Source organism: Rhea pennata, chromosome 3, assembly GCF_028389875.1.
Source record: "Rhea pennata isolate bPtePen1 chromosome 3, bPtePen1.pri, whole genome shotgun sequence".
Lineage (NCBI taxonomy): Eukaryota > Metazoa > Chordata > Aves > Rheiformes > Rheidae > Rhea > Rhea pennata.
In genome coordinates this window covers 75376480-75401944 of record NC_084665.1, presented here as the reverse complement: position 1 = coordinate 75401944, position 25465 = coordinate 75376480, and the positions used below count along the sequence as shown (strand labels likewise).

Here is a 25465-nt window from a genome sequence, read left to right as displayed (position 1 = left end):
TCTTGACAGAGGATAATTTATCTAGATGTCTGTGATACCTCTATGCTTTACATACAGGTTTAAATACAAAAAACAAAAAGCAAAGTGGTTTTTCTGGCCAAAAGGAAAGAATTCTTTAAAAATTAGGAATTTTTAATGTTGGTAGAGGTCAGAGAAAAGAGACCATTTGTCTTAATTCTGAAAATGGCAACAAAGATAAGAGCAAACAAATTTGTTACACTTTTCTCCTGGATTTTTCAGTTAAAAACAGAAGGGATCATTGGGGTATGTCATGCATTCAGTAACAATTTGAGAGCTGCTGAAATTTAGAAATCTTTCTGCAGCCTTTGCACAAGAGTTTTGGTGCTCTTGCAGACACTCATGCTATTATTTTAATCTCATGTAGGATTTTTTTTCCCTTTAATGCCATGATCCTGAAAACTGACATTTTTGAAAGACCTTTATCTTTTGATAGGTTGCTAATCTTCTTGTGGAAAAAATATTAAAAAACAAAAAATAAAAGCAGACCTGTAAGACGAACACAAAAAAAGTGCTTCAGAAATACTGTCTCCCACAGAGAGAAGCTGAGGGGCATTGTGATTTTTGACCATTTTGTCTGGGCCATATGAGGTTATCATATGACTATTACCCATATTGTTGCCTGATTGCATCTACCTCTTGCAAAGTCCGGCATGCAGAGGTCATGTATTTATTTTCCAGTAGTCTTCCCTTCTACCTTCAGCTGCATGTAAATAGGTTTACCTCTTCTTTGATATATGTTTTATCTTCTGATAAATATAATATGATTTATATTCTTTATAATGATTGAGAATCTTAAAAACCCTCTCAAGATTCCTTCTAGGTCATGAATCCAAAGCTAAAATCAAGATATAAGATGTATTTGTATTAACATTTACTGTGTAATCTCTAGGTCTTCAGTGTGGTGGGTTGTTTTCTTAATGTCTGGATACTTATGAAGGAAAAGTCATCAAAAAGACAGGCCTCAGGTACTAATTTGTAGACTTATCTGAGGTCCTATATACTCCCTGGAGGAGCAAAGCCATAAAAGCGCAAAATCTAGTTTCGTTTAAAGTGGATGCAAGGTAAGTACTAGTGAACTTTACTTTCAAGTTTACTGTGGGAAGACTAGTTAATTAGAATCACAGGATAGTAGTGTACTGCTGGACACCAAGCATCTCAGGTAATTTTAAACATGTGCTTTGGCCTGCATTTCATATATAAAGCAATTAATCAAAACTTTACAACTACTGAGCAGTTTTTTCCATTTCCAGTACCCAGACTCTAGTTGTTTCTGAAACAAAAGTGCCAGATCGGTTGAATGTATTGGCAGCAGCACATACTATGTTTAAATATTGGAAAGATGAATTCACGAAATTATGCAAGTGACTGCATAGGAAAACATTTGTAGTACAAAAAGAGAATTCTTAGCAGATCTGTAATTAAGTTTTTGTTTAAAGTAATAAAGTGGAAAGATGAAGAATGACATTTCAGACTGAAGTATCTTGAGCTGTATTTTGGCTTGAAAGAAGGAAGTATCACAGAATTGCTACTTTTAACTTGTGGTACTGTCCATTATATTATTTCTGTACAAACATTTGTATGTAATATTTGTAATAGTGTAACCAATTTCACTTGCCTAGGTCTACTTGGCTGCTAAGTAAGCAGTTCAGATTTTACTTGTTACTTTACCAAATTATAGCCTAAGCCACAGATTTCCTTACCCAGCAGTCCTTAGTAAAGGGAGCAGAAACAATTCTGCAAAGTTACTTTCTTGGTAGTTCATTACAGTTTCTGAAACTATATAGTCTCACTAATGATGGATCAACTTAAAGGTTCCTTGACTATTTTTATTAATATCAACATTTTATCAAGTGCTTTCAGGTTTCAAATGTGCACAAGAAAATAAGCCTTGGGTGTTTTGCTTTAGTGAAAAATAGTAATATCACAGAACTTTAAAACATAGCCTTATGTACTGAATATATGAGGTCTGAATATTTGTGAAGATGTGCTCTGGCAGATTTAGTGATAGATACGCTTTACTGTACTCTGAATATTGTAATTTTACAGAATATTAATTAGGAGCTTGAAATATTGAACAAGCGTATTGATAGAGATTACAAAACATTCCTTAAGAAAAGTACTTGAGTGGATTTCTAGGTTTCAAATCTGATTGCTTTTTCCTATACTGAAATTCTTAACTCTTCAGAAATAGGCAATAATTTCTAAATTTACTAAGAGTGATTTTATTTAATAAAAAAAGCTGAATGAAATTAAAACTGTTGTGTATGACATGTCCTATATTAGAGTTGTGTTTCTTGACCCCAGTTTTATAGGTTAAAGATGAAGCTGAGAGCAAACTAATGTTCGTTAAGTATATTTTCTGACTGTTGTGATGAGCACACTATATCTGAAACTATTTACTTTGAACAATACCTTCCATTAACTCAGGTGCAGTGAAGTATGATCCTGAATCACAGAATGGCTGCTTTGCACATTCGGAGAAATGAAAGTTAGAAATACTGATTTTCTTCTTAAAAAAAAAAATACAAGTGCATCATATTAATTCATAAACTTTTAATGTTGCATTCAGTTGGACAATTGATCATCATTTGAAACAAAGTGTTCAGAAATAAATTTCTATGACAATCTTCTAAAAACATACAATATTATTTTATTAGGTTTGAACCAATTTCTTCCACCTCTCACTCTTTCTTTTCTGTTGCAAAATTGTATTTGCATGACTTGCTAATAACATATCAAGTCAGGGCCCAATTAAAATGGTCTGAAGGAGGGAGTGTCTGGTCTGCATTAGTGGGACATTGTTAGATATGAGCAAATAAGAAACCTGAGAAAGAGGAGTGAACATAGTCAGAAGAATACAGACCATTAGATTCTGAATTGGGCAGCTGGAGCCATACTTGATCATTCTCCATGAGATCAATTACAGCACTGCCAGAAGCCTGGTCAAGGTATCCTTTCTTATACTCATCATAAGTATACATGAGCGGAGAACCATTTTTGTAGAGTGCAACCCAAACATTTGTTCCTTTTGCATGTACATGATAGGAGAAATAGTAAAGTCCAGGGATCCTGCAGGTGAAGATTCCTGTTCTGGGGTCATAGTGTTGCTGCCTATTGTACAAGATCTTATCAAATTTGATAGGAACTGTTGCCCCTGGGTAGGCTTTTGAGAGGATAACACTGAAAGCAGATACTGGCATTCCTGTAAGGGCTTGATTTACTCCTGCTTTCATAAAAGACATTCCTGATAGGTCTCGAGACTCGCCTGATTTAACATAGCTTTCTGGCATCTGTGGGATGACAGCTTGACCAGGGGGACCAGGAGGACCTGGGGGGCCTGGCAAGCCAGGCTCTCCATTGTTACCCTTAGGGCCAGGAGGTCCAGGTGGTCCCATGGGTCCGCTTAAGCCTTTTGTAGAAATACCTGCTGGACCAGGGAGTCCTGGAGCTCCTGGCTCACCTTTTGCACCAGGGGCCCCTGGCATTCCAGGAGGCCCAATGGGGCCTCTGATTCCAGGTATTCCTGAAGGTCCTCTGGGGCCTTGTTCACCATTGATCCCTGGCACACCCTTAATTCCTTGTGGGCCCATTGGACCAGGCAAGCCGGGTAACCCAGTGTGGCCAGTGTCACCTTTTGGTCCTGGAAAACCTGGGTGTCCTTTAGGACCAGGAAGACCCTGTTCACCTGGATATCCTGGTTTTCCATCTAATCCTGGCAGGCCTCTTTCACCTTTTGCTCCAGGGAATCCTGGAAGGCCTGCAGGGCCTGTGTCGCCTTTGGGTCCAGGTAGGCCATTTTCACCAGGTAAGCCTTTGAGTCCTTGAGGGCCCATGTTCCCTGGTGGTCCAGCAGGCCCTGGTTCACCTGACGCACCAGCTGGGCCTTGGTCTCCTTTTGGTCCTGGAAGACCAGGAGGACCTTCAGGCCCTCTGTGTCCCTTCATCCCTGGCAATCCTGGCTTTCCAAATCCGGGGAGACCTGGGGATCCGGGCAAGCCTGCTGGTCCAGGGTGTCCTTTAGCTCCAGGGATACCTGCTGCTCCTGGTGGTCCAATTGGTCCAGGCTTGCCAACACCTGGTTCTCCGGGTTCTCCTGGGGGGCCCTGGGGCCCTGGGATACCAGCTGCTCCGGGTGCACCTGGTAAACCTCTGTCGCCTTTCATACCTGGCTGACCTGGAAGACCATTTTCACCAGGCTTCCCTATCCCAGCAGGGCCAGGGAGGCCTCGGGGTCCCTGTGGGCCTGGAAGTCCTCTGCTGCCTGGGCGACCTGGCACTCCAAATCCATTTTCTCCCTTTTGTCCATTTATACCAGGAATACCTGGCTCTCCCTTCTCACCAGGGAGACCCCTTGGCCCTTGAGCTCCTGCAGGGCCTTGTGGTCCAGGCTTACCAGGAACGGATAGTCCTGCAGGACCGGGAATGCCAGGGGGTCCTTGTGGCCCTCTTGCTCCTGGGAGCCCAATTGGTCCAGCATCTCCTTTCTCACCATTTAATCCTCGGTCTCCTGGCTTTCCTGGTAGACCTGGCATGCCGGGCTTTCCAACAGCAGAGAATCCAGGAGGCCCAGGGGGCCCAGGGGGACCCTGGGGACCTGGACTTCCAAATCCAGGTTTTCCTGCAGGACCTGGTTGTCCTCTTGGTCCAATAGGGCCTGGGGGACCAGGGGGTCCTTGTTCTCCCCTTATCTGCACACCTGTGAGAAAGAAGAAAACATCAATTAGGACAACTATATAAGACTTGCTGACCTGTAGCATGATGGTAAATATGTGAAGGGTTAACTTTAACCTCACTAAAGTGAAGTTTCTAATAATGTTGTTAGTCATTAAGGACCTGATCTCAAGTTCAGAACAAAGTAACTCAAAGTTCTGACATGATTAAGTAACAGAAGCAAATGTGCTATAGTTTTGCTGTAGGAGTGGTGAATGATAAGACATCTAGAAATTGTCTTGAATTGAATACATTTAGGGGCATCAGAGGGCTTGAAGGATGTTATGCAAATAGATGCAGACTCTTAAAGAAGAAAGAGAATAGGTAAGGGATTTAGTAGTGATGAAGTGAAATGAGTTTTTCTTGTTAGTTGAATCTTGCTGCCTGATGTGCAGAGGATATGTAGATGGAGTGTGCAACCAGAGTAAAGGAGAATTTTTCTAATTGTTGGCTTTGCCCTTTGCAAGCTTCTTCGCTAACTTTTTCATGGAATTCTTTTCTATAAAGCAAAAACAGCACTGTGCTATATTTTCCCTAAAATAATTAGTATTCTTGAGTTAAAATGCTGTTCCTTTACCTTCTTTACAGTCTATAGTAGTGGTTTGCTTCATAAATGAAGCTGCTGTGGTGTATAAACCTGAGAATGCTGTAGGCTTATGATTTGCCCAAACAGACAGTCTTCTCAACTGGATGTAACGTTATTGGTATGCTCCTACTATCTTTTCAAAATCTTTCGTTTGTTTGTTTATTTTTTAAGCGTGTAGTCATGCTATATTGCTATATTGGGGGAAAAAGAACTTAAATAAATAAATAAACCTAAAAAAAAAAAAAAAAAAAAAAAACCAAAAAACAGACTCCAAAATCTTGAATTCAGTAGCTGCTCTAATGATGATCAGACTTGTATCCTGATGTTGAACAAAAAAAACAAAAGAAACTTCTACATTTCACTGGTGAGACTTTTGGCCTTTTTTCCCTTCTCCAGAGACAGGTCATGGTTCTTTATTTTTTTAGTAAACATAAAATGATATTTTCAAGTAGTATCTTGAAGTATTCAATTTGTAGTAATAATTTCTTTTCTCTCAATAACAAGATCTTAACTGACAATTCACCTTATTACAGTTAGAATTTCACTAGGTTAGTGGATTTTTTTGAGCAGGGGGGGAAGAGGGGTGATACTTGCTTTTCTTAGTTATCAAAACAGCAGATGGAGCCACTTAACTAGATGTCACCAGTAGAGGAATTATTAAAAAACCGACCCTTAAGATCAGTGCTCATTTTTCTGAGTACTGAGTACTTTGAGGGAATTTGCAGCTTCCTATTGGAAATAGGGTGTTGATTTGTAGGATATTACAGAGCAGATTAAAATGGATATTGGGAGAATACTTTAGTAAAATGCAGCAACTAGTGGCATTATAGAATGAAATACCATAGTTATGGTGAATAATAATTTAAGAAAGCTGGTAAAAATAAAAAGACTGAGGAACATGGATTTTGATTTTTTAGTGTCAATATAATCTGCTTGATGGCTTTAAAAAAAACTGTTAACTGATCAGCAAAAGTTGGCACTTCAGTCTCTTGCAGAGAGAATAGAGTATGAATAAAAGCATGTGCAAAGACTATGGTATCTTAGATAATAAATTACTTTTTCCATTTCTTGGCTAGTCTTGATAAATCAAAAATGAGATGAAATAGTAAGAAGAAAACTATTCTTGTGCATATGAAATTTTCAAAAAAAAGAATATAGAGTGTGTGCATTTGATTTGATATCTTCAGGGTTGCTTTCTTCCTATATTGCCAGGAAAATTGTTCTTATTTACCAAGCACAGAGAGTACATTATCCTTTTTGCTCATGCATAAAAGCAGCATAAAAATATATCACCTTGGTTTGCACACCTTGCTATCTCATCATCCGTTAAGCCAATGAAAAGGAGGATAGCTCATAAAAGCCTGGAGATAGAAGAAAACAATGCCTGCTCTTCACTGACAAACTAAAAATGCAAATATCCTTCTTCCTCTCCTGCAACAGAGATTGCAAAATCTGTGTCGTGCAGTCTTCACTATCTAGCTGATATTCCTGGATTTCTTACTGCTGAATTCTAGGATTCAGTAGAGTGCAATTGCAAGTTTGTTTTTTGTAATATAGGCAAATTTTAAGAACATCATATGAAGTTGGGAGAGGCTTAAGCACTGCAGAATTAACACATATCCTGCGGTGGAAGTGGCATGTAAATGTTCCTTCAGCTTTTTACAATTTCTTTTCCACCACAGATGACAGAGCTGCCATCAGTGAAAACAGCTTACTGCACAGGAATGTGCCCCCCTTGAGTTTATTCCATAGGTTCTAATACTGAAACAAAATTCCAGTGACTTCAGAAACTACCTTTTTGTATAACAGAAGAGTTGAGAGAACATGGGCAGGTCAGATTAAAACCCCTGTACAAATACCAAAACAGGTTCTTCAGCTAATGATGTTCAATTGTAAACTGTTAAGGAAAGAATAGTTATTTTGCATCCACTGCATGAATTCTAGTTTTTGGAGTAGTGGAATCCAAAACCAAGCATTTATCTGGGTACTTTGGCAGATGACAGCAATGACCTCAACCACGTCTGCTCTTTCCTAACTGTACCTCAAAGAACTATGTCCAGGCCTACCAGGGGAAATGCATTTTGCCATTTAGGAGCTAGAGTGATTTTAATATCTGCAATGAGGCAACATTCATTTTATTCATCTATGTTTGAGTAACAGACAGCTATTACACTGGACCTGTGTAATAGCTGTCCCTTTCATCTTTTTTATAGGAGGAGGAAGGGGGAACAAATTACAGAGTGTTTCTCTCTATTGCTTTTTACCTCATTTTATGAACCTAGGACAGATAGAAAATTACATATACTGTGGTGGATATTGCCTTTTGCATAAGATACTAAAATATCTATCTGTATTCATGTTGTCATAGAGGTTAAAATGTCTAATAGTTGTGCTTTCCAGAGACAATGCTAAGTCCTCCTAGTGAAGAATAGCTGGACACATTAATGAAGTAGTATTTTTACCAGGAAAATTGAAGTAATGGTTAGCTTCTGTTCTATATTTATTGGCATGCCTCTTGATACGAAGTTGATTTATGTACCTTGAGTGCAATCAAACCATATTTATGTATTAAGTATGAAGATTTTAGCCTAACCTGCAATAGAGCCTTATTATTTTGCTTAAATACTGCTGAGCAGTCAGACTTAAATCTGTAATTATTTTCAACTAGGACTTTCACAAATACTTCAGTGCAATGAACTAATAGATCATGAGTAATGTCCTAGTATATTTAAAAATTGATAACCCTAAGTACACATAGAAAAGGAAAGTTTGCTCTGACTGGAGAGCTGTTAAGAATGATATTTCTAATACTGTTAAATAATTTCATCAAATTAAATAAAGCTTTATTTAATAGATTTTAATTGCCAGCAGAAGCACTCTCTGGAATTGCACCCAACATTGCTAATTGTCTACTAAATTAAAATTAAGGAAATACATAATTTGGCTTTATTGGTCTGGTGGGTGCTATACAAGATTCTCTTTAACAAAGATGCATTTTATCGAGTGGTGAAGAATCCTACCTTTGGAATTTGTCTCTTTTTTTAAAATATAAAATTAAAGAATGTAAATTAAAAATACTAAATAATAGTTCTGCATTCATACTATATTCTTTCAAGTAGTTAATACTAGCATAGAAGAGGGAAGAGCAATTAAACTGAAGATATTTCAAGTTCTGGTAAATTCATCCTTCACTTCAGTTTGCTGTGTTTCATAAAGCAAAGTGGTAGAGCTGTCATTCATATGAAATGATGTTGTGCATGTAGTAGAGATTAGTTTCTCTGTAGCTACACTTTTTGCACAGCAGGCCTCACACACAAACTGGACCTGCTTTTAGACTAATTTTGGACACTGAGGTTGCTTATACCCAGCAGAACATCTCTCAGAGAACTGCAAAGGCAATTTTGCTCTAATGTTGTGGCAAATCCTCTAAAATGCATGCCTGCCTCCTACAGAAATGAATGTAGGACTTTTTGTCCTAGGTTTTCTGTCAGATGCTATTGTATGATCAATCTACACATGTTGCTACAGGTCACCAGTTTTTGGCCTAAATTGAAATTTAGCTCCAGACAGCTTTCTGACAAAGCCATGTAAAACATGAAGAGAACTTGCTAGTAACTTAAGTGTCTAGAGCTAAGGTTTTGTGAACAGATATGAAAAGTGACCGATGACAGAAAGTTTGCAATATGCTACTGAAACTACTTGTGTATGTAAAAACTCACTAGAAAACTATACAATTAAAAGTGATGAATTTGATTCTATACTTCCCTGTCTATTCTTCTGTGAACATCTCAGGTTAGAAACCATGATCTCTAACACATTTTGCTGTCTTAAAACTCTTCTAAAAATCCTCTGTAGGATGCTTGTTTTCCAACATGAAGAGTAATAATGGGTTCCAGTCCTCCATGTTGAGGCTTGTTCCCAAAATGAAGGTTTAATAAGCAAATTAGGAAGGACTGCACTCCATATTCTGTAAAATTGTAGTTATTCTTTTGGCAGTCTAGTATATAGTCTTTGTTCTTTTCCTTAAATGGACATCTTACATTTTTACAGGTTGATATAATCTTTAGAAAGATACAATCTTTCTAAATATGAAGTTACACACACATTAGATTCTCTGTTACTCAAGTATTTAAAGTGAAAATTTAGTTCAAAATAACTTATTTTTCCTTTCCTTTCATCCATTGCCTATCTACCTTTCTCATCCATTTTTCTAATTTGCTGCTGGTTTTCTTCTTTCCAGATGTTTTGTTTGGATGGAAAAAAACATGAAGAAAATTTGTAGAGGAGAATTAAGTAAACAGTGTATTTCGGTTACTTTCATATATTTTATATATGTGTGTATGCATATGTGTATGCATATATGTACATGCCTGTATATATGTATATAAGGGATACTGAATAAAGTCAGGGAAAAACACTAGGAAGAGTTAAAGCAGAGAAGGAGGAAATAAAACTCTAATTCAGTGGAGATTCCAGCTAACAAACCCTCGGACCAGCTGTTGATATGTATGTACCAAAACGCACTTCACTCAGTCTGGGAGTGCTGCAAGTTCCCATGCTTAAGGCAAGGGATAAAGTTGTAATAGTGTTTTGGTGTTTTTTGGAGAAAATTTCCCAGTTATTCTCCTTTCTGTTCCCTAGTCCCCACTGCAGAGCATTCATGGTAGATGTGAGCTGGAGTCTTTTGGGGTGGCATTAGGACTGCCCTTTGAGTTTCGTGTGTGCCACTCAGGAGCATTTGGTCCACAGGATTGGAGTGGAGCTCATCTGAAGTGAGCCCCCTGTGTGTATGGTGTGGATGCTCTGCGCTGAGCAGCAAGTATGTTGCTTTCCAGATCTGCTTCTACTATGCTGCTATATTTTGTAATTAGACAGTCTAAAATGTCCTTTTCTCATAAGAAAGGAGGAGCTCGTTTGCAAATACTGTTTCTGAGTCCTTCATTCAGTTTTCTCATTCCTGCCCAAGTAAGCTTATTGCAATTAAATATAAGGGAGATAAAGTAAAAGTGAAAACTATTCTGGCTAATGTCATGAAGTCCAGAAGAAAAGAATGCCATTCTTGGAAGGAGAGGGGGATATTAATAGGGAAGGTTCAGTATTCTTAATTTTAGTGAAGATAACTGAACAGAGACTACTGATCATCCTTTAAGGGGATGATTCATCAAATATAACCAGCACCTAGGGAGTTAGAAGTTTGCATTTTCAAGTTTTAAAAAGACTTTGGCATGAGTGAACGCTAGATATTGAAAATAAAGCTGAGCTCACGCACTTTCATACAGTATACAGTTAAGAGTAACCTCACAGATGAGTTGTGAAGGCAGCAAGGATACATCTGCTTTCTGGTATCTTCATTCTACCTATAGCATGTACAATTATATATTGTCTATGCAGTCTATCATAAGACTGATTTTTGAAATCAAGAAGAGTTTTCATAGCAGAGGTAGAATTGTTGTATTACTATAAGAAATTAGTCTGATACTTAAAATATAAACTGAAATCACATGTATATAAAGATACAGGAGTTTCTATTATATCTTTATGAATGTATATGAAATTGTTTTGCCTTCCGAGAGTTTAAACTGCTCTGCATTTATCCATATATATGAAATATATGTTCAAACTCACACCTACCATGTGTTTTGAGCAGTTTTTGTCTGAATATTGTAGCTGGATGCTGTATTATTAAAAGCCACAGGGTTGAGTCAAAAGACTTGAAGATTTTTAGCACATCATACATAATTATGCACTCGATGCTGTTTGATTGTTTGTAGTACTTAAGACTAGATCTATGGTTTTGTTCCTCTTTTGTATCCCTCCATCAATTATCATCTATTGTCTGTGACAAGCGTGCATCTTTGTCAACAGGAGGCAGATGCCAGAGTCACTCTCAGTTCTTTCAGCAGTGATGATATTACTTTAATAAACCTAAACTATCAATGGAAGTTGAATACCAATATTATAAACAGAAAGCTTTTGTTCATATATTGATACACTAGGAATAACTGCTTAAGTTATTTTATTATTAAAAAATTAGTAAACTTACCTTGACTTTTTACATTGAATGGTAGGAACTGTGGCCCCTTAACACTGGATTGTTTCTGGTAGCGCTCAGAAAAATATCCATCACTACCATGGACAATGTTCAGACAAAGCAGCAGCAGCAAGGATATTTGTAAATGCATGTTCCCAAATCCGTTCTGTGTTAGAAAGAGGGGAAAATTTTGTTTCAGAGAAAAGTTGATCAGTTTTCTGTGAATTAATAAATGGGTTTTCTTAAGCTATTAAAAGCTTCATGTTATTTTGTGATCAATTCCTCTGGTTTTCACTTAGCTGTGAAAAATGCTTTAAGAGAAAGTGAGTCAGTGTTGCTAACTAAGGATTTTGGATACTAGTGAGCACTATAGATACACTGGAGGCAAGTGTCTCTGTTATTCTTCCAGTTATTTCTTATTAGGAAGAGAAACAATTTTAAATAGATGCCAATTAAAATCACTATCTTCAGAAACAGTGACTATTTTGCTAGTTATACTAGAGCCCTAAAACTAAGTTCAGCCTTACTCCTGGAATGAAGGTAAGTTTTCCACAGAAATACATACTCTACCATGATCTTACTGCCTCTGTCTAGTGCTGTAGCAAATCATAGAATCATAGAATCAGTAAGGGATTGTAAGGGACCTCTGGAGATCATCTAGCCCAACCTCCCTGCTCAGCAGAGTCACCTACAGCATGTTAGCATAAAGTCCTGTCTCCTTCAGCATCAATGGCAAGAATCTCACATAGCCTTGCTGGAAACCAAGATTTTTCCTGTAGCCTCTCAAATAGCCCCAGTGGCAGTAAGGATGCTGTCACAGGCCCATGAATATCAGCCTCCTCCCTCTAAACTGGAAAACATCTATCCTGGAGAAGTTAGCTTCAAAAACAAATGAAATGAAATGAAATTATAGCATACCAGGCTGTCGTGGAGTTCCAATGCAGAGTAGGAGAGCAGTGAATCTTCCTCTGTTGAGGAGTTCTTCTGCCACAGGTGAGTGAGCAGAAGCTGATGATTTCAAGTGTCACCCCTGAGTATTTATATGATTTTGGGTGACTGCTGGGCATAAGCTCCTCCCCCAAAATCAGTAAGCAGTAATTATCTGTGTGTGTATGTGTTTTTTGGGGGTGGGTGAAGCTATTTTGGGCAGGCATTCTAGATCCTGTTTCCCCCCCCCCCCTTTGGATTTCTTGTGTCCTTGGTGAAATTGTGTTGCTCTTAATTTGTATTTTCTTAAATTTTTACATCCCCCCTGTTTTTAGAACTGAGAAAGGTAACGTTGGAAAAAATCATGATCGTGTAAGGAAGGCTGATAATTCTAAGTGCTTCATTTGGATTTCTCTTTATATGTTTTAAGGAAAGAAATACATACTTTGGTCTTTGGTGAGTAACTGCACTAAAGTCTACAGAGACTACATATCTGAATAATTGTTCACTTCACTGGGATGAGAATAGAGGGCTTACTGTTAGTTAAGATATTGATTAGCAAGTTGTGTGCATACTTGAAGATTACTTTTAACCTGTTACTGTTTAAGTAGGCTGTTGTCTTCAGATTATATTTATAAAATTCTACCATGTTGATGCTGGAAGTATAGTACCACCTATTTGATGTATTCTGCATGTAAGGCTACTGTATTATGATTTTTTAAAATGTAAGCTTTCATTACATAATGAGAACTATTTTTTTTATTTAGTTGTAACAAATGTATTGAAGTCTGTACTATTTAAAGAATAAAATATGGAAGTGTTACACATGCTAATGTTTGGGTTTAAGGGTTTTTTTGAGCTTTTCTGCATTCAATAACTTTTTTGGGGGGTAGACAATGTTCAACCAAATGTTGCTATTGCTGTATTCTTATTAGTTGCATGTTGTTCCTATTAATTAGTTTCAGTTAGTAAATTTAAACTACTGCTCTTGCTGGATCAAACTTGATCACAGCTTATTGCTTATTAAACCTCTTTTTTTTTTTCCTTCAGATTATAGATTGGTTTTAGGCGTTACGAATGTTTTTTAAACTGATTTGTTTAATAGATTGTATCCATACATTGTGACTTCTTCTCTGAATAAATGACAGAGTCTTACAGTGTTTCTTCATCATTTTTATTGATGTTCAATACTAAATAGGCAATAATTTTCAATCCCTGAATTGTTTTTTTTGCTCTGAAAATTCATTAAAGAAAAATGACAGAGGAGAAACAAACTTCTCTCATTTGGGATGAAATCTTACAATAAAATATATAGTGCATATCTTGCTTTTATCAGACATTCTCAGCAAAACTAAATGTATATAAATTATCTATTGGTTAAAACTCATTTGCCAATTTTAGCCTTTTGGAGAGGGGTTTCATTGTTTTATGGTATTAAATCTTATTAGATTTTTGAATATGTTTGAAACTACTTATTCCCCCTGCATCAAAGATTAGTGGGGGAAAAAAGATAAAATGATATATCTAGTGTTACTAAAAGGAGCTGAGCGTGTGCTACAACTTACTGTCTTGATGAGGTAAGCATGTAAGGTTGTATTTATTTTTCAAGCTAATTTATTCCATATCTTAATACGAATTGTAGAAAAGTTGTGATTAAGCCAGGATACTAGCATTTTATAACATAGGAATACTAATAAATAACCTTTGTTACCGTGGGTTCTCATGCATGATAGGTACATAAGGGACACCTGTTCCCTTTTCAACCAAAAGACTGAGCTGATGGCCCTGAACTGTGCAGCTATTCCATGGGATGACAGGTTAACATGGGCTGAATTTCACTGCTTTGTGTCTTTGTTTAATTCCACACTCTTCAAGTGACAACTTTTTTTGGAGCTTTTATATATTATGGTAAATATCCTAGAACACAAGTTACCGAACTAAAAGAGACCAATGGACCATCAAGTCTATTCTGCTTACAATTGTGCTAATACATGGCTTGCTAGAGAGCTATATTAATGTGATTTAAAAAATGACTGCTGCAATAAATTATTTAATGCATTGTCAAACAGTTCCTTTCTTTTATTCTTCTTCCTAGCCATCCTCTAACAGCATTATGTTCCATTTTTGTAAATAAATCCTTTCCTCTGCAGAGATCTTCTAACTTAAGCCTGCAACCCCATTAAGCTTGTGCAGTCTAGCCAGTACAATCTAGTTAGTTGTTTTCAGAGAATATTTGCATGTCTGAGATGACATTTCTATTCCTTGTATGTACATTCAATTCCTTTTAGTCTTTTGAAGAAGGAAGCTTTGTCCAGAAGTCTGGGTAACATTTCGAGCTGCTTCATTTAAAAGTCAGTCTTGATAAATTTAAATGAGAAGCCAGTCATCCACTTTTGGCAGAAGCAATGAATGTATGGACATAGAATTTATTTCCTCTTTGAATAAAATCAACTTCAACGCCCCTTTTTTGGCTCACATAAAACTAAAAATAGCTTTTAATTTAGAAATATTTAAATATATGGCCCTTAGTGGGAAGTGTGGTTGTTGCTAATTTGACAATATTTAGCTAAGAAAGGAACATAAGACGACAGTTCTATGCACACATAGTTTCATGATAATTTCTAGCCTAATTCATAAATACCTCCAAAGCAGACACACTTATGCTACAAAAGCACCAATAATGTGCACTTTTATTTGTCCAGCAGCCTCACTTCCGACCTTGTCTCCTTATGGGCAGAAAGGTGAATAATCTCTATGTACCTGTGTGTAAATAGGGAGGATTGTGGGGTTAAAAGGTATATACAGAAAAAAGCTGTTAACCTTGAGTTTAACTTGAGCTCCACCCTATTGTGCTATCTTATGCTGCTTCTTTGGCCTGAGGTTTTGTTTTTTGTGGTTATGGGAAATTGGGTTGGAATTAGAGTTTGCATATTTCATGTGTTTTCCTTGTTGCTATGGACATTTTCTTTTGGAAGAGCACTACACCCATTTAGCTCTAAGCACACATATGAAGGGTAGGCTCCCAAATATATTTGCACGTGCAAATATATGTACAATAGGCTTGCTTGTGTATGCCTCTTTACAGTAACAGCACATTTTAAAAAAAGAAAGGTTATTTGCATACCTGTTTTCAAAGTATAAACACTCAGATACTTTTGTTTTGTAGCACTGTATTTAGAAATTTGTCTTTGCTTTCAAACATAGGTGTCTTCACTCCCTCCTTGCCCTGTCCCACAAGTAATAATCAAGGATAATGGTGTGATAGGATGCTCTGTTGCACTATTCCAGAACTTGCTTTCAGTTATCAAGAGTTTCCTCATGCTGTGTAAAAATAGCCTCAGTAGTATTTCTTTTAAATAGCAATTTAATAATTTGAGGCCTAAGCTTACTACAACTTAAAACAGAATTTCTCTGGATCATATGAAGTAGATACTGAAATCACAGATTCTTTAACGGCATTTGCAGCAGTGTCTGCTGTTTCATTGTGTTTGCTTATTGAATGTTGTTTGTTCATTATTAAATGTACATGCTTTCTAAATCACTGTGCTTTAGGAAATGGAAACTGAGTTTCACCATTCAAGGTTATCAAGAATTCTTCCTGACTGCTATTGGTAGCTATGTAAAAGAGGCATATATGCTACATCCACCCTTGCACCAGAGATTATAAAACATAAACTGTAATAAAAGAATTAACTACTGCCTCCTCATCACTCCCCAAAAGTGAAACTCTTGGTTTAATGTGCCAGACAAAGTCTGGGATGGGTCCCTGCAGTAGGGGGGAACTGGCTAAATGTGTTTCTGATACTAGAATCTAGAATTTCGATGTGAAGGTGCTTAGAATTACTGTTTTGACTTAAAGCATTTGATCCAAAGAACCATGAGATTTTTGAAAGTAATAATTCACAGCCTTAACTCTGAATTTGTCTTTTTTTAATATTTAGCTTTTAGTCCTAATCCTGAAGTAAGCATTTGTATAGTTTGTGATTATATTTTAGTACCCAAGGAATCTGTTGGTTATTTTTGTATTCCTTTTGTTGGTATAATCTCAGCTTTGAAGAAAGGGGCAAAAATGTGCTGGTGGGAGATTTTTCCTGTTTTTCCTTTTCAAAAAGAGTCTAAAAAATTCAAGGTAGCTTTTTATTAATGACATAAAATCTCACAGCTGCTAAGAAAATGCAAATATTTTGCTCTGTATTTACAGCTAGTGCTTTCCAGTGTTGTAATTCAGTTACAGTTTTGTTATCCACCTGAAGTAAACTTCAAGGACTCCACCCTAGCCTGTGAATAAGTGTTCCTTTATAAAAGTACTTACACCTAAAACTTGTAGTAGCTACTATTTTGAAATGGACCCTAACCGGTTGTAGCATCACCACTGGTGAAGAAATTCTTAAAAATGTTGAGTCCTTTAGGAGAGGCTGTCAGGAATTTGTGAGAGGAAGTTGAAAGCCTGATGTGAAATTAAAGGAGAAATGGAATTTCTTAGTTTGTGGTGTGCTTTAGGGCACTCCAGATACTGTTAAATCATCTCAGCTCCATGAAGTAAAATTGTCCTCTCTCCGTCACAAAATGCTGAACAGTGTTTGTACATGACTCTGATAATGGCGAGGTAAGCTGTAAATGTAAATGTAGAAGAACAAATTGTTCCATTGTACCTTTTTAATAGGGAAATCTAACATAGAAGTTTTTTTCAGTTTCTTACTGTTCACTGTCAAATACACTCAAAGAAATAGGAAGGAGGAAAATCCTTGAAGATTATTATTATTATTATTATTATCATTATTATTATTATTACAGCTACTTTTTATTTGCATGAAGGATATTATATGTTCTAACACTAGCCACTTGAAACCACCAGGGCAAAGGGCTAGAAACCACCTTGGCTAAGCAATTGTTTACCTTGCTAACTGCAAAATAAATATGATTTCAGTTTTAGAATACATGCCTTCTTTCATAATTAGTAGATGCTCGGTCACAGTAATCTGCAGAGCAGTGTTGTCCCATCCATATTCAGACTTAGAGATACAATTCCTTCTTAAAACAAACAAAACAAAAGAAATTGTGCTTTACCTTTACCTTTCTGTGTTAATCTTTTTATAGATACAAAGCCCTTATGCTTCTACCGCTTGTAATTGTGGTTGAATAAATCTCCTACTCTCAAGTAGTTATGAAAAGATGGCCTGTATTTATTCTGGCACTGTGAAACTCCCTAGTGACCAGTTTGTTCTGTTTAGTTCAGGTGGCTTGATCACAACAGCTGTATTTAGTATAGCAGTATGTTTAAATAGATGACTCCCAGTTAAATATTTACAGTTGTATTTTGCTCAAGCTAACTTGCAGAGGCACTTAATAATGGCGCTGAAACATCAGGAAATGATGTGTTTCACGTATCTATAAAAAAGGCTCTGAGACTAGCCTGGACTTCTGATATTACCACCCTCAGATTCAGACAGTATTATTAGTGAATGCTTTTTTAACAACATGCATTGTTTGTGGCCCCATTTTACAAATTGTACAAATAAGATAATATTCCCTTTATCTCACAGAATTTATCATACTAAGATAAAATAAAGCAAATAGAAGTACTGATACTAATAAAGATGTTTTCCAGTACCTTAGGTATGCTGCTGACCTGACTGTAGTTTCTATTTCATTCTCCTCTGCTTTTAAAAGTAACAGAGAGAAATGCTGATCAAATTAATGTGTTAATTTAAAACTCATCAGATCCAGCTTTAGATAAAAACCAATTACTTTTCAAGATAACTGAAAACAACAAGCTGTTTGTGTAGAGCATCAGCTGTGTTTTCATAGTTATTAATACTCATCCTTTTTCCCAATAATATAATATAATATAAATACTATAAATGTTTAAATATAAATGTAAAGTTCTTGCTTTTCAATAGAGTCTGTTTTAAAGTGAAATCATGCAGGTACTGGCAAGGTTTACATCTTTCTGATAGAGGGGAACAGCAGAAAGGACAATCCAGTCCTTGTTTACAACTTGGGAAATGATCAAATTTTCCAAAAGGCCAGAGTTCTGTATCACTGAAGCAAATCTCAAAATTTGTATTTAGCTTCTGATTAGGAGGTTTTAGATACTATTTTGGAAGTTGCTTAAACATGGCCAGGTAAAGAGGTTTCCAGTTGTTTCTGCCCAGAAATGCTCATTTGGGGGTTAGGTTTAGCTCAGTTGGTTAGAGCATGGTGCTAATAATGCCAAGGTTGTATGTTCAATCCCTGTATGGGCCAGTTTTTTCCCTGCCAAGCAGGGAGATTGGACTAGATGATCTCCAGAGGTCCCTTCCAACCTTACTGATTCTGTGATTCTGTGATTCATTTTCAACCTTCTCCTTGCAATTGACTATACTCTCAGCTATATCAGTACAACAGTTTATGAAATTTTTCTGTAAACTGAATTAGTAAGAATTTGACTTTGACTAAAATGGAATCAAACTTTCCTGGGACTATTGGAGGAAGGTATTTTGTTTTCCATAAGTCTGGATGATTTCACAGGGTGTGTCAAATGATTTTAAACTCCTGAAATATGTAACTGCTCTCGAAGAATTACCCTAAATGTTCTTTATATTTTATTAATTTTCTAAAGTTCTTAATCTTCCAGTTTAATTTTTTATCCCACTGTCACCAAACCTGATCATAAGAGCAAAAACAGCATTCACATAAAAACATAAAAATTCGAAAAAGTCGCATATTTTCCTTGGTAGAAGGGGGAGGGTCAAATTCTTATGTTTTATTTGTTTCATACTCTGTTTTTTTCCGATTTTTTCCAGAGTGTTTACTATCTTGTTCTGTTTCTGTACCTGCTACACTTGAGGTTTCTCTCAGACTCCCCTGGACCACAGTGAATAAAGAAGAGCCCAAGCTAAAGGAGGGGTGAAAACCACCCCTGCCTTCCCCAAGGTGAAAAAGTTCAAACAAGTTCCTCAGGTATCCCATAATTAGGGGAGTCTTCCAAGTAGTTGGCAAAAAATAGGTGTATCTGAGCTGCTTTTTCATGCCTACCTGCTGGAGCAAGTAGACAGTCTGCTCAATAGTCCTATTCATTGACCTTACTACCTGCTGTGGTTTGGACAATTGGCACAGAGTTGTTTTTAAACCTTCATGTTTAAAAACAGGTGCCAAAGGTAGAAAAAATCCAGACTTTTATGGCCAGAATAAATAAAAGTTGCCTGACTTCACTTTAAAAATACGTTGTTTTTTTTTTAACAATGTTAGTTATGTTAAATATTACTGTTTCCTCATCATTTATTTAAATGGAAATGTAGGAAAGTTCAGTTGGTGGTTGCACACAAACTTTGTATACTCTTGTGCAAAGTATGTTTGAGTGGAGCCTGATTGTTCATTATGATTATTTTAGTATATAGTATTTTTAATTTCACTCAGCTGAGACTGGAGTCTTACAGACATTATATTGTAATAAAGGAGAGAGTCAGAATTACCCACTTGTAATAAGGAAAAGTGCTAGTGAAGTGGCTACTTTTATTATTATACAACATGCATAAAGGCTATGAAATGTTGCAGGTAAAACATAACACTTCACCTGACTCTAGTGTGCAAGCTTCAATGTCTCTTGCATTTCATAGGTGAAAAATAGCATGAATTTGAAAGATGAGTTTTTTAAAGTACTTTAACCAAAAGGCCTTGGCATTGAAAGATTTGAGGATTGAAAGATATGTATATATTTTCCCTTTTTTAATGTGGAACAGGTAAGTATTTCCCACACTAGTGATAGATAAAATGGTCTAGATACCAGGGAAGGGTGTGGACTCCTAAACTAGTGATACACAATCTCACCAAACTGCCACCTTGCTCCAAACAGTGATACTTACTGATATAGGTGGAAAAAAAATAAAAATTGGACTCCTGCTGGAGGTGATTTGGGAAATCATCTCTTCCCACTGATGGTGGAATGTGAGCAAGGATCTCTGTGGAGTTAATGGGTGAGAGCTCGAGGGTGATGTTTTTCTTCTGCATACAGAGATAGAAGTAGGTAGCCTCACTAGCAGAAGTGAAGTACTTTGAGATTTTGAGTGTGGCACTCCTGGATTGTCACAGCTTAGGAATAGATCTATGGGATATTACAGGCTGCTTCAATTTATATTCAAGTGCTGTAGTCTGAATGTGTTTAAGACCTAGTGAAGATCATAGAGGTTGAGAGACAGGGAACTGAATCCACAGATCTCAGGTCCCAACATAGATTCATTAACCAATGAGCCATTTTCTTCTGTGTGGTCTGCAACAAATATTCAGTTTTTATTCTTGAGACAATTTCTCCTTGTTGTAGCTTAGCCAGGTTTATAGATGAAAGTAATATTTCTGTGCCTCCTTTTGTTAAACAGCTCACGCTCCATAAGCAAGGAGGAGGCTGCTCTGCTATCAGCAGCTGTTGCCAGTGCCGTATGCTACTACAGAAGATTGACACCAGAGTTCAAGGAAGATAATCTGATGTGAAGAAGTGGAAGAAGTCTTCCACTGACCAATGATAACCAGCATAATGAATTAGGACCTTGAAATGTCATGAGAAACAGGGTCATATAGGATAGGAAATGGAACAAAGGGGAAGGGAAGGAATCATTTATCCTTGTTACATATAGTCCAGATTGTGGAGTCTGAAGTCTGTTATATCTCATGCCTCATCTCTCTTAAGGAATAAGTGTATAACTATATATGTGTGTATATATATATATATATATATATATTTTATATATAGAGAGAAAAATATATATATATAATAAAATATTTAAGAAGGGGAAAGAGCATCAGCAGTTGCAGTGTACTTTGTTTTTACCTAATCATCATTGTAGCTGTTTCCTGATCAAACTGTCGTTAAATGGGAAAGAGTTGTAAGTAGTTCAACGTGCTAGGTACGTGTAAATCTATACTACGCAGATATTCGAGAGAAACAAATGCTGTTTGGTTGCAGCTGAGTTGGAAATTAAATCACCTGAAATATAGTTGTCTTAATCTAGGCTGCCTGAATCCCGGCCTTTTTGTCTGTGTGCAGGCTGTTAGACCTTAGTGTTGAGACGCTGAACTAGCTTTAATCTACTTAGATGTCTAGTTGCAGCCTGTATGGAGCTCTAGGCTGCTACAAAACTAAAGGCAGGGTAAATGCTTTTGTGGTCAGCCTGCACTGTGCTCCAAGCTACTGCGGAACAAATTCTTGTGAGCAATCTGTATCTACAGCTAGTCTGAAATTGTTTATGCTGTGATTGTAATTTAGCGATATTCATAGGTGTACTCATTTTACCATAGATTATACTCTTATAATTGAGGCAATGCTACTATGCTTTCATCTCATTTTGTTCTTTCTGCTAGTAAATGGATTTAGCTCTTTGCAGCTCTTGAAAGTCAAATTTAAAATATCTTGGAAAAGGAAGCCTGTTGTCCAAATAGAATAGAATCAGTTCTGTACTCCTACTTAGAGCTAAAAATGTTTTTTTTAATGTACTAACTGGGTAATATAACAATTATTGCAGCTATAGCACTGAAACATAGGGAAGTGACAGTTGATCAAGATCTATAATGAAGAGTAAGTAAATCTCAGATAGTGCTCTGGGAATACCTCTTTTAGTGGAGCTGATTCCAAATATCTTGGAGTTCTTTACAAATTTACCTCAGACAGAAGGTTGAATTAAATGAGTGTCTTCCTTAGCATGTATTCCAGATTATTCAAACAGTGAAAGGATTTGACCACCTACAGATTGTATATTCCAGTTTGCAAGCTTATATCACTGCATGTCTTAAGAGGAAGAAATAGCATAGGATGGCAGGAGGGACTATAAACATGTAGTAAATAAGGGAAGATGTATATGAATCCTGAGAGTTCTAAGAGAGTGTGACACGTTTCTGTAAATTATTTTTCAATAATTGAAGGATTGAAGAAATGAAGAGGAATGCATCTGGGATCTGGGGGACTAAAATTTATGTTGTAACTTGAAATTGTCTCTACATCAAGCTTGATACCTTTCATTTATGCTAGTTTCATCACATTATTTACGATTATATCTAGTAGAGTCAGCTCGGCATTACTTGGAGCATCTTCTTTGGTTATCCAGTTCTGCATTAGAAGCAAAGCAGAATTCTACCTTTATATTTACAATCTGATTCTGTATGTTAGCTTTTTTAAAAGGTAAATATGCAAAGTAGAGTATGCTTGTATATTTTTGCTTTGTAGTACTTTCCTTTCAATTTCGTTGGATAATTGAAAAATGAACTTAAGTTCTGGATTTGAATGCAGTAAAATCAAAAAGGCTCCTTATGTGCAGAAGGTACATTTCCAACTGCAAGTTCAGTAGAAGTTACAGGAATGAGATTTGGTGTTTGGTTTTAAGATTGAAACCTTTTTATTTACTAGGTTGAAATATTTTTGTATAAAGCTGAGTATCTTTAAACACCCTCCTTTCTTCAGAACCTAAACATTATACTGTTTGTCAGTTCATGCCTTAAAATATTAGGTCACCAAGAATGCACGTTAGGTCATTCAGAGAGAGGTTATTGTTTCAGAAAATAGACCCCCTCTATAATGTATGGTCGGATGTGTTTGCTTACCCAAGTATTAGCAAGTAAAAGTAAAATTAACATTAGTAGCATGTTTTTCTCCTGGTTCATTTTTATACCTGTCTAAATCCAGAACTTTTCTGGTATGTCCTGTGTGCATAAACTGTACTGCATTTCAGAGCTGGATTCCATCTAGGGCTGTGCTGATGACCGCAGGATGTTTATGTGAATCCTGCTAAGTTTCTGGCAGATTTCTTCAAGACCTTCATGCAGTACTTCATCTCTGAAGATACTAATGGCATTTAGAAAAGTTTTTTCATTTGTTTTTATACCAGTACTTTGCCAGTGCTTTAAGGGATATTATATTTAGGCCAGGCATACAGTTAGTGTCAATTGCTAGAAAATTGAGAGCTAGCAGGCTGGCAGGAGCAGGAGCTGAATTTCTTTGATATGTGAAATAATTTCAAGATGACCTAAAGAACTATTTAATAATAGTATAGGATAGTTATGATATCTTTTCCAATTTCTGGGAACCAAAAATGCTAACTGAAGAAAAACTTAGTAATTGCATAGGCAAAGGAACATCTATTTTACAAGCTTAATGGGGTTGATGGACATGTTTCTAGCATATTCTTTCTAGAATTGCTTTGGAATTTTTATATTTATACTGGATCATTTTTTTAGAAGTGGAAAGGAAGATCAACACTGTAAAGATTCATCGTCTCTAAGAATGTAAGCTGTAGTTTCTAGAGAATTTGGTTAAAGGTTGTGGCAATGATATTATCTATGAATTTGACACAGAGCTCAATGGGAACTCAAGATCTTGGTTTGGGGGGAATGAAAAGTCAAAAAAGGTCAGAGAGAAAAAAGTTCTGAAAATCTATTTTGGTTGACTTCAACAGCTTCAAGAACGGGAAATGGTAAGGAGCAAGTTAACAACTTAATCTTTTTAAACTCTACATCTCTGGTAAGATAGTGCAACAATCACTATCATCTGTTGTGATGGAAGACTACTTTGGACTGTACAAAGCTGCTGAAGAAGCACAAGTTGATGAAGTCTCTCTCCCGAGTTCTTAATATGCTGCCCTTGGAGACATTCATTCCGTATCTGCATGACCAATAGGACACGTCAGGATGTTTAGATGTACATGTGCCTTTTGCTTTTAATGTCTATGTGCATATATTTTGAATACTTACATGGCCCAAATACTCATTTAACAGAAAATGAGTTTAAAAGGATAGCACTTAACACAGAGTTTCGGCAGTCAAGCTTGTGACTCAGCCAAACTTTATGCACTCCTTGTAACCCTTCAGCACAGCACTTTCGTCCACTTCTACATTTCTGTCAACGGCTCTACCATTGTGTCTGAAAGCTGCATACGAAGCATCCCTTAAGTTCCCATTCCTGTACTTGGAGGATAAAGCAGATAACGTTACACTCTGCTAGTGCCTCTTCCCAAGGAAGCAGTCTTTCTTTTGGGGAATGGTGCATTAAGAGTCTGAGTAGGTTTGAAGTCTCGGGGACTGAATGTGTTACAGATAGACTTTCTGGAGCTTTTAACTGCCAAAGTCTCTACTGTGCACGTGTAATCCTAACTTTGTAATAATTGTGTAGAATTTCATAGCGGTGGCAACAGGGATATTTCCTATACTACAATAATACGTGTCAAATTCCAAATCTGTTGAAAGAATGAAGGTCCTACAGCTGCTTTACAAAATGAGTGTACAGACTAGGATAGAGAGTATTTTCCTAATATTTTTATTCAAAAAGGAAAAACCATTTTAAAGGAACCTTTCCAAAAAAGTCTAAGTCTGAGGTATTGGAAATTGCATCGGAATGGTGAAAATTTGGCAAAATTCTAATTACCTCAAAACAGATCATAAGGAAGCCCCACATTTCTCATTATAGGTGATGCAAACTGTGTTATAATGTCAGGTATTTATTTGAATGGTTAAAGTACTTTCTCGGTATTTTTACAGTTTTAAGCACACCCATTCTTATGGGATGCATACTGCATATCGTATCTGTCTTTAAACAGGGCACCTTTTTTTTCTTTCGAGGAAAACTACTTTCAGTCTCTATTTTTTTTTTTTAATTAAAGACAGGCTGTTTAATCTACAAAAACTGCTATTGGACCTGCTTTGTATTAATTGCTATTAATTAATATGAAGAAAAAAGTAAAGAGTTCACATCTTTCATATGTGGCCTTTTTAATTCCATAATTTAAAGCTTGAACATTTACCATCTCTGCTTACTCTCTCCTTACTAATATTTGCCTTCTGAAAACCTCTTGCCAAACAGTTCCCAGGAGCAAGGAACTAGTGCTTTGAGAAATTTTAAGTTTGCAAATACACCAGCTTCAGGCTTGCCATCTCTTCCCAGTGTGATTTCTCTTCTTTTCCATCCCAGTTATTTGTGAGGTTTGCATCTGGAGAACTTCTTATAGGCCAGTATTGCAATGCTTCTGTCTCCTGGCACTTTCTGAAAAAATAACAGTAATTTTCCCCTTTGAAGTATGAAAAACAGTGACAAAGCTGGTACGATCTGTTTTTAAAATTCAGCTTTCCAAAGATTTGGCATTTTTTACTCCAGACTAGTAGGATATGTTTTTACTCTGTATTTTAGTTCACATTGTATTAGGAATTAAAATTGCTTTCTAAATTTTTTGTATTTT

General features: G+C 36.5%; 2 protein-coding genes across 2 annotated transcripts in view; one reads left to right on the top strand and one right to left on the bottom strand.

The window, feature by feature from the left end:
• Positions 1 to 25465, top strand: part of NT5DC1 (5'-nucleotidase domain containing 1) — a 156718-nt gene that overhangs the window by 14371 nt on the left and 116882 nt on the right. The window lies entirely within an intron of this gene.
• On the bottom strand, positions 2793 to 11505 carry COL10A1 (collagen type X alpha 1 chain). Its single transcript, XM_062572627.1, has 2 exons — positions 11361 to 11505; positions 2793 to 4717 (listed from the first exon to the last, which is right to left on the bottom strand). The coding sequence occupies exons 1-2, from the start codon at positions 11497 to 11499 to the stop codon at positions 2823 to 2825; spliced, it is 2034 nt and encodes a 677-aa protein (XP_062428611.1). The 5' UTR covers positions 11500 to 11505; the 3' UTR covers positions 2793 to 2822.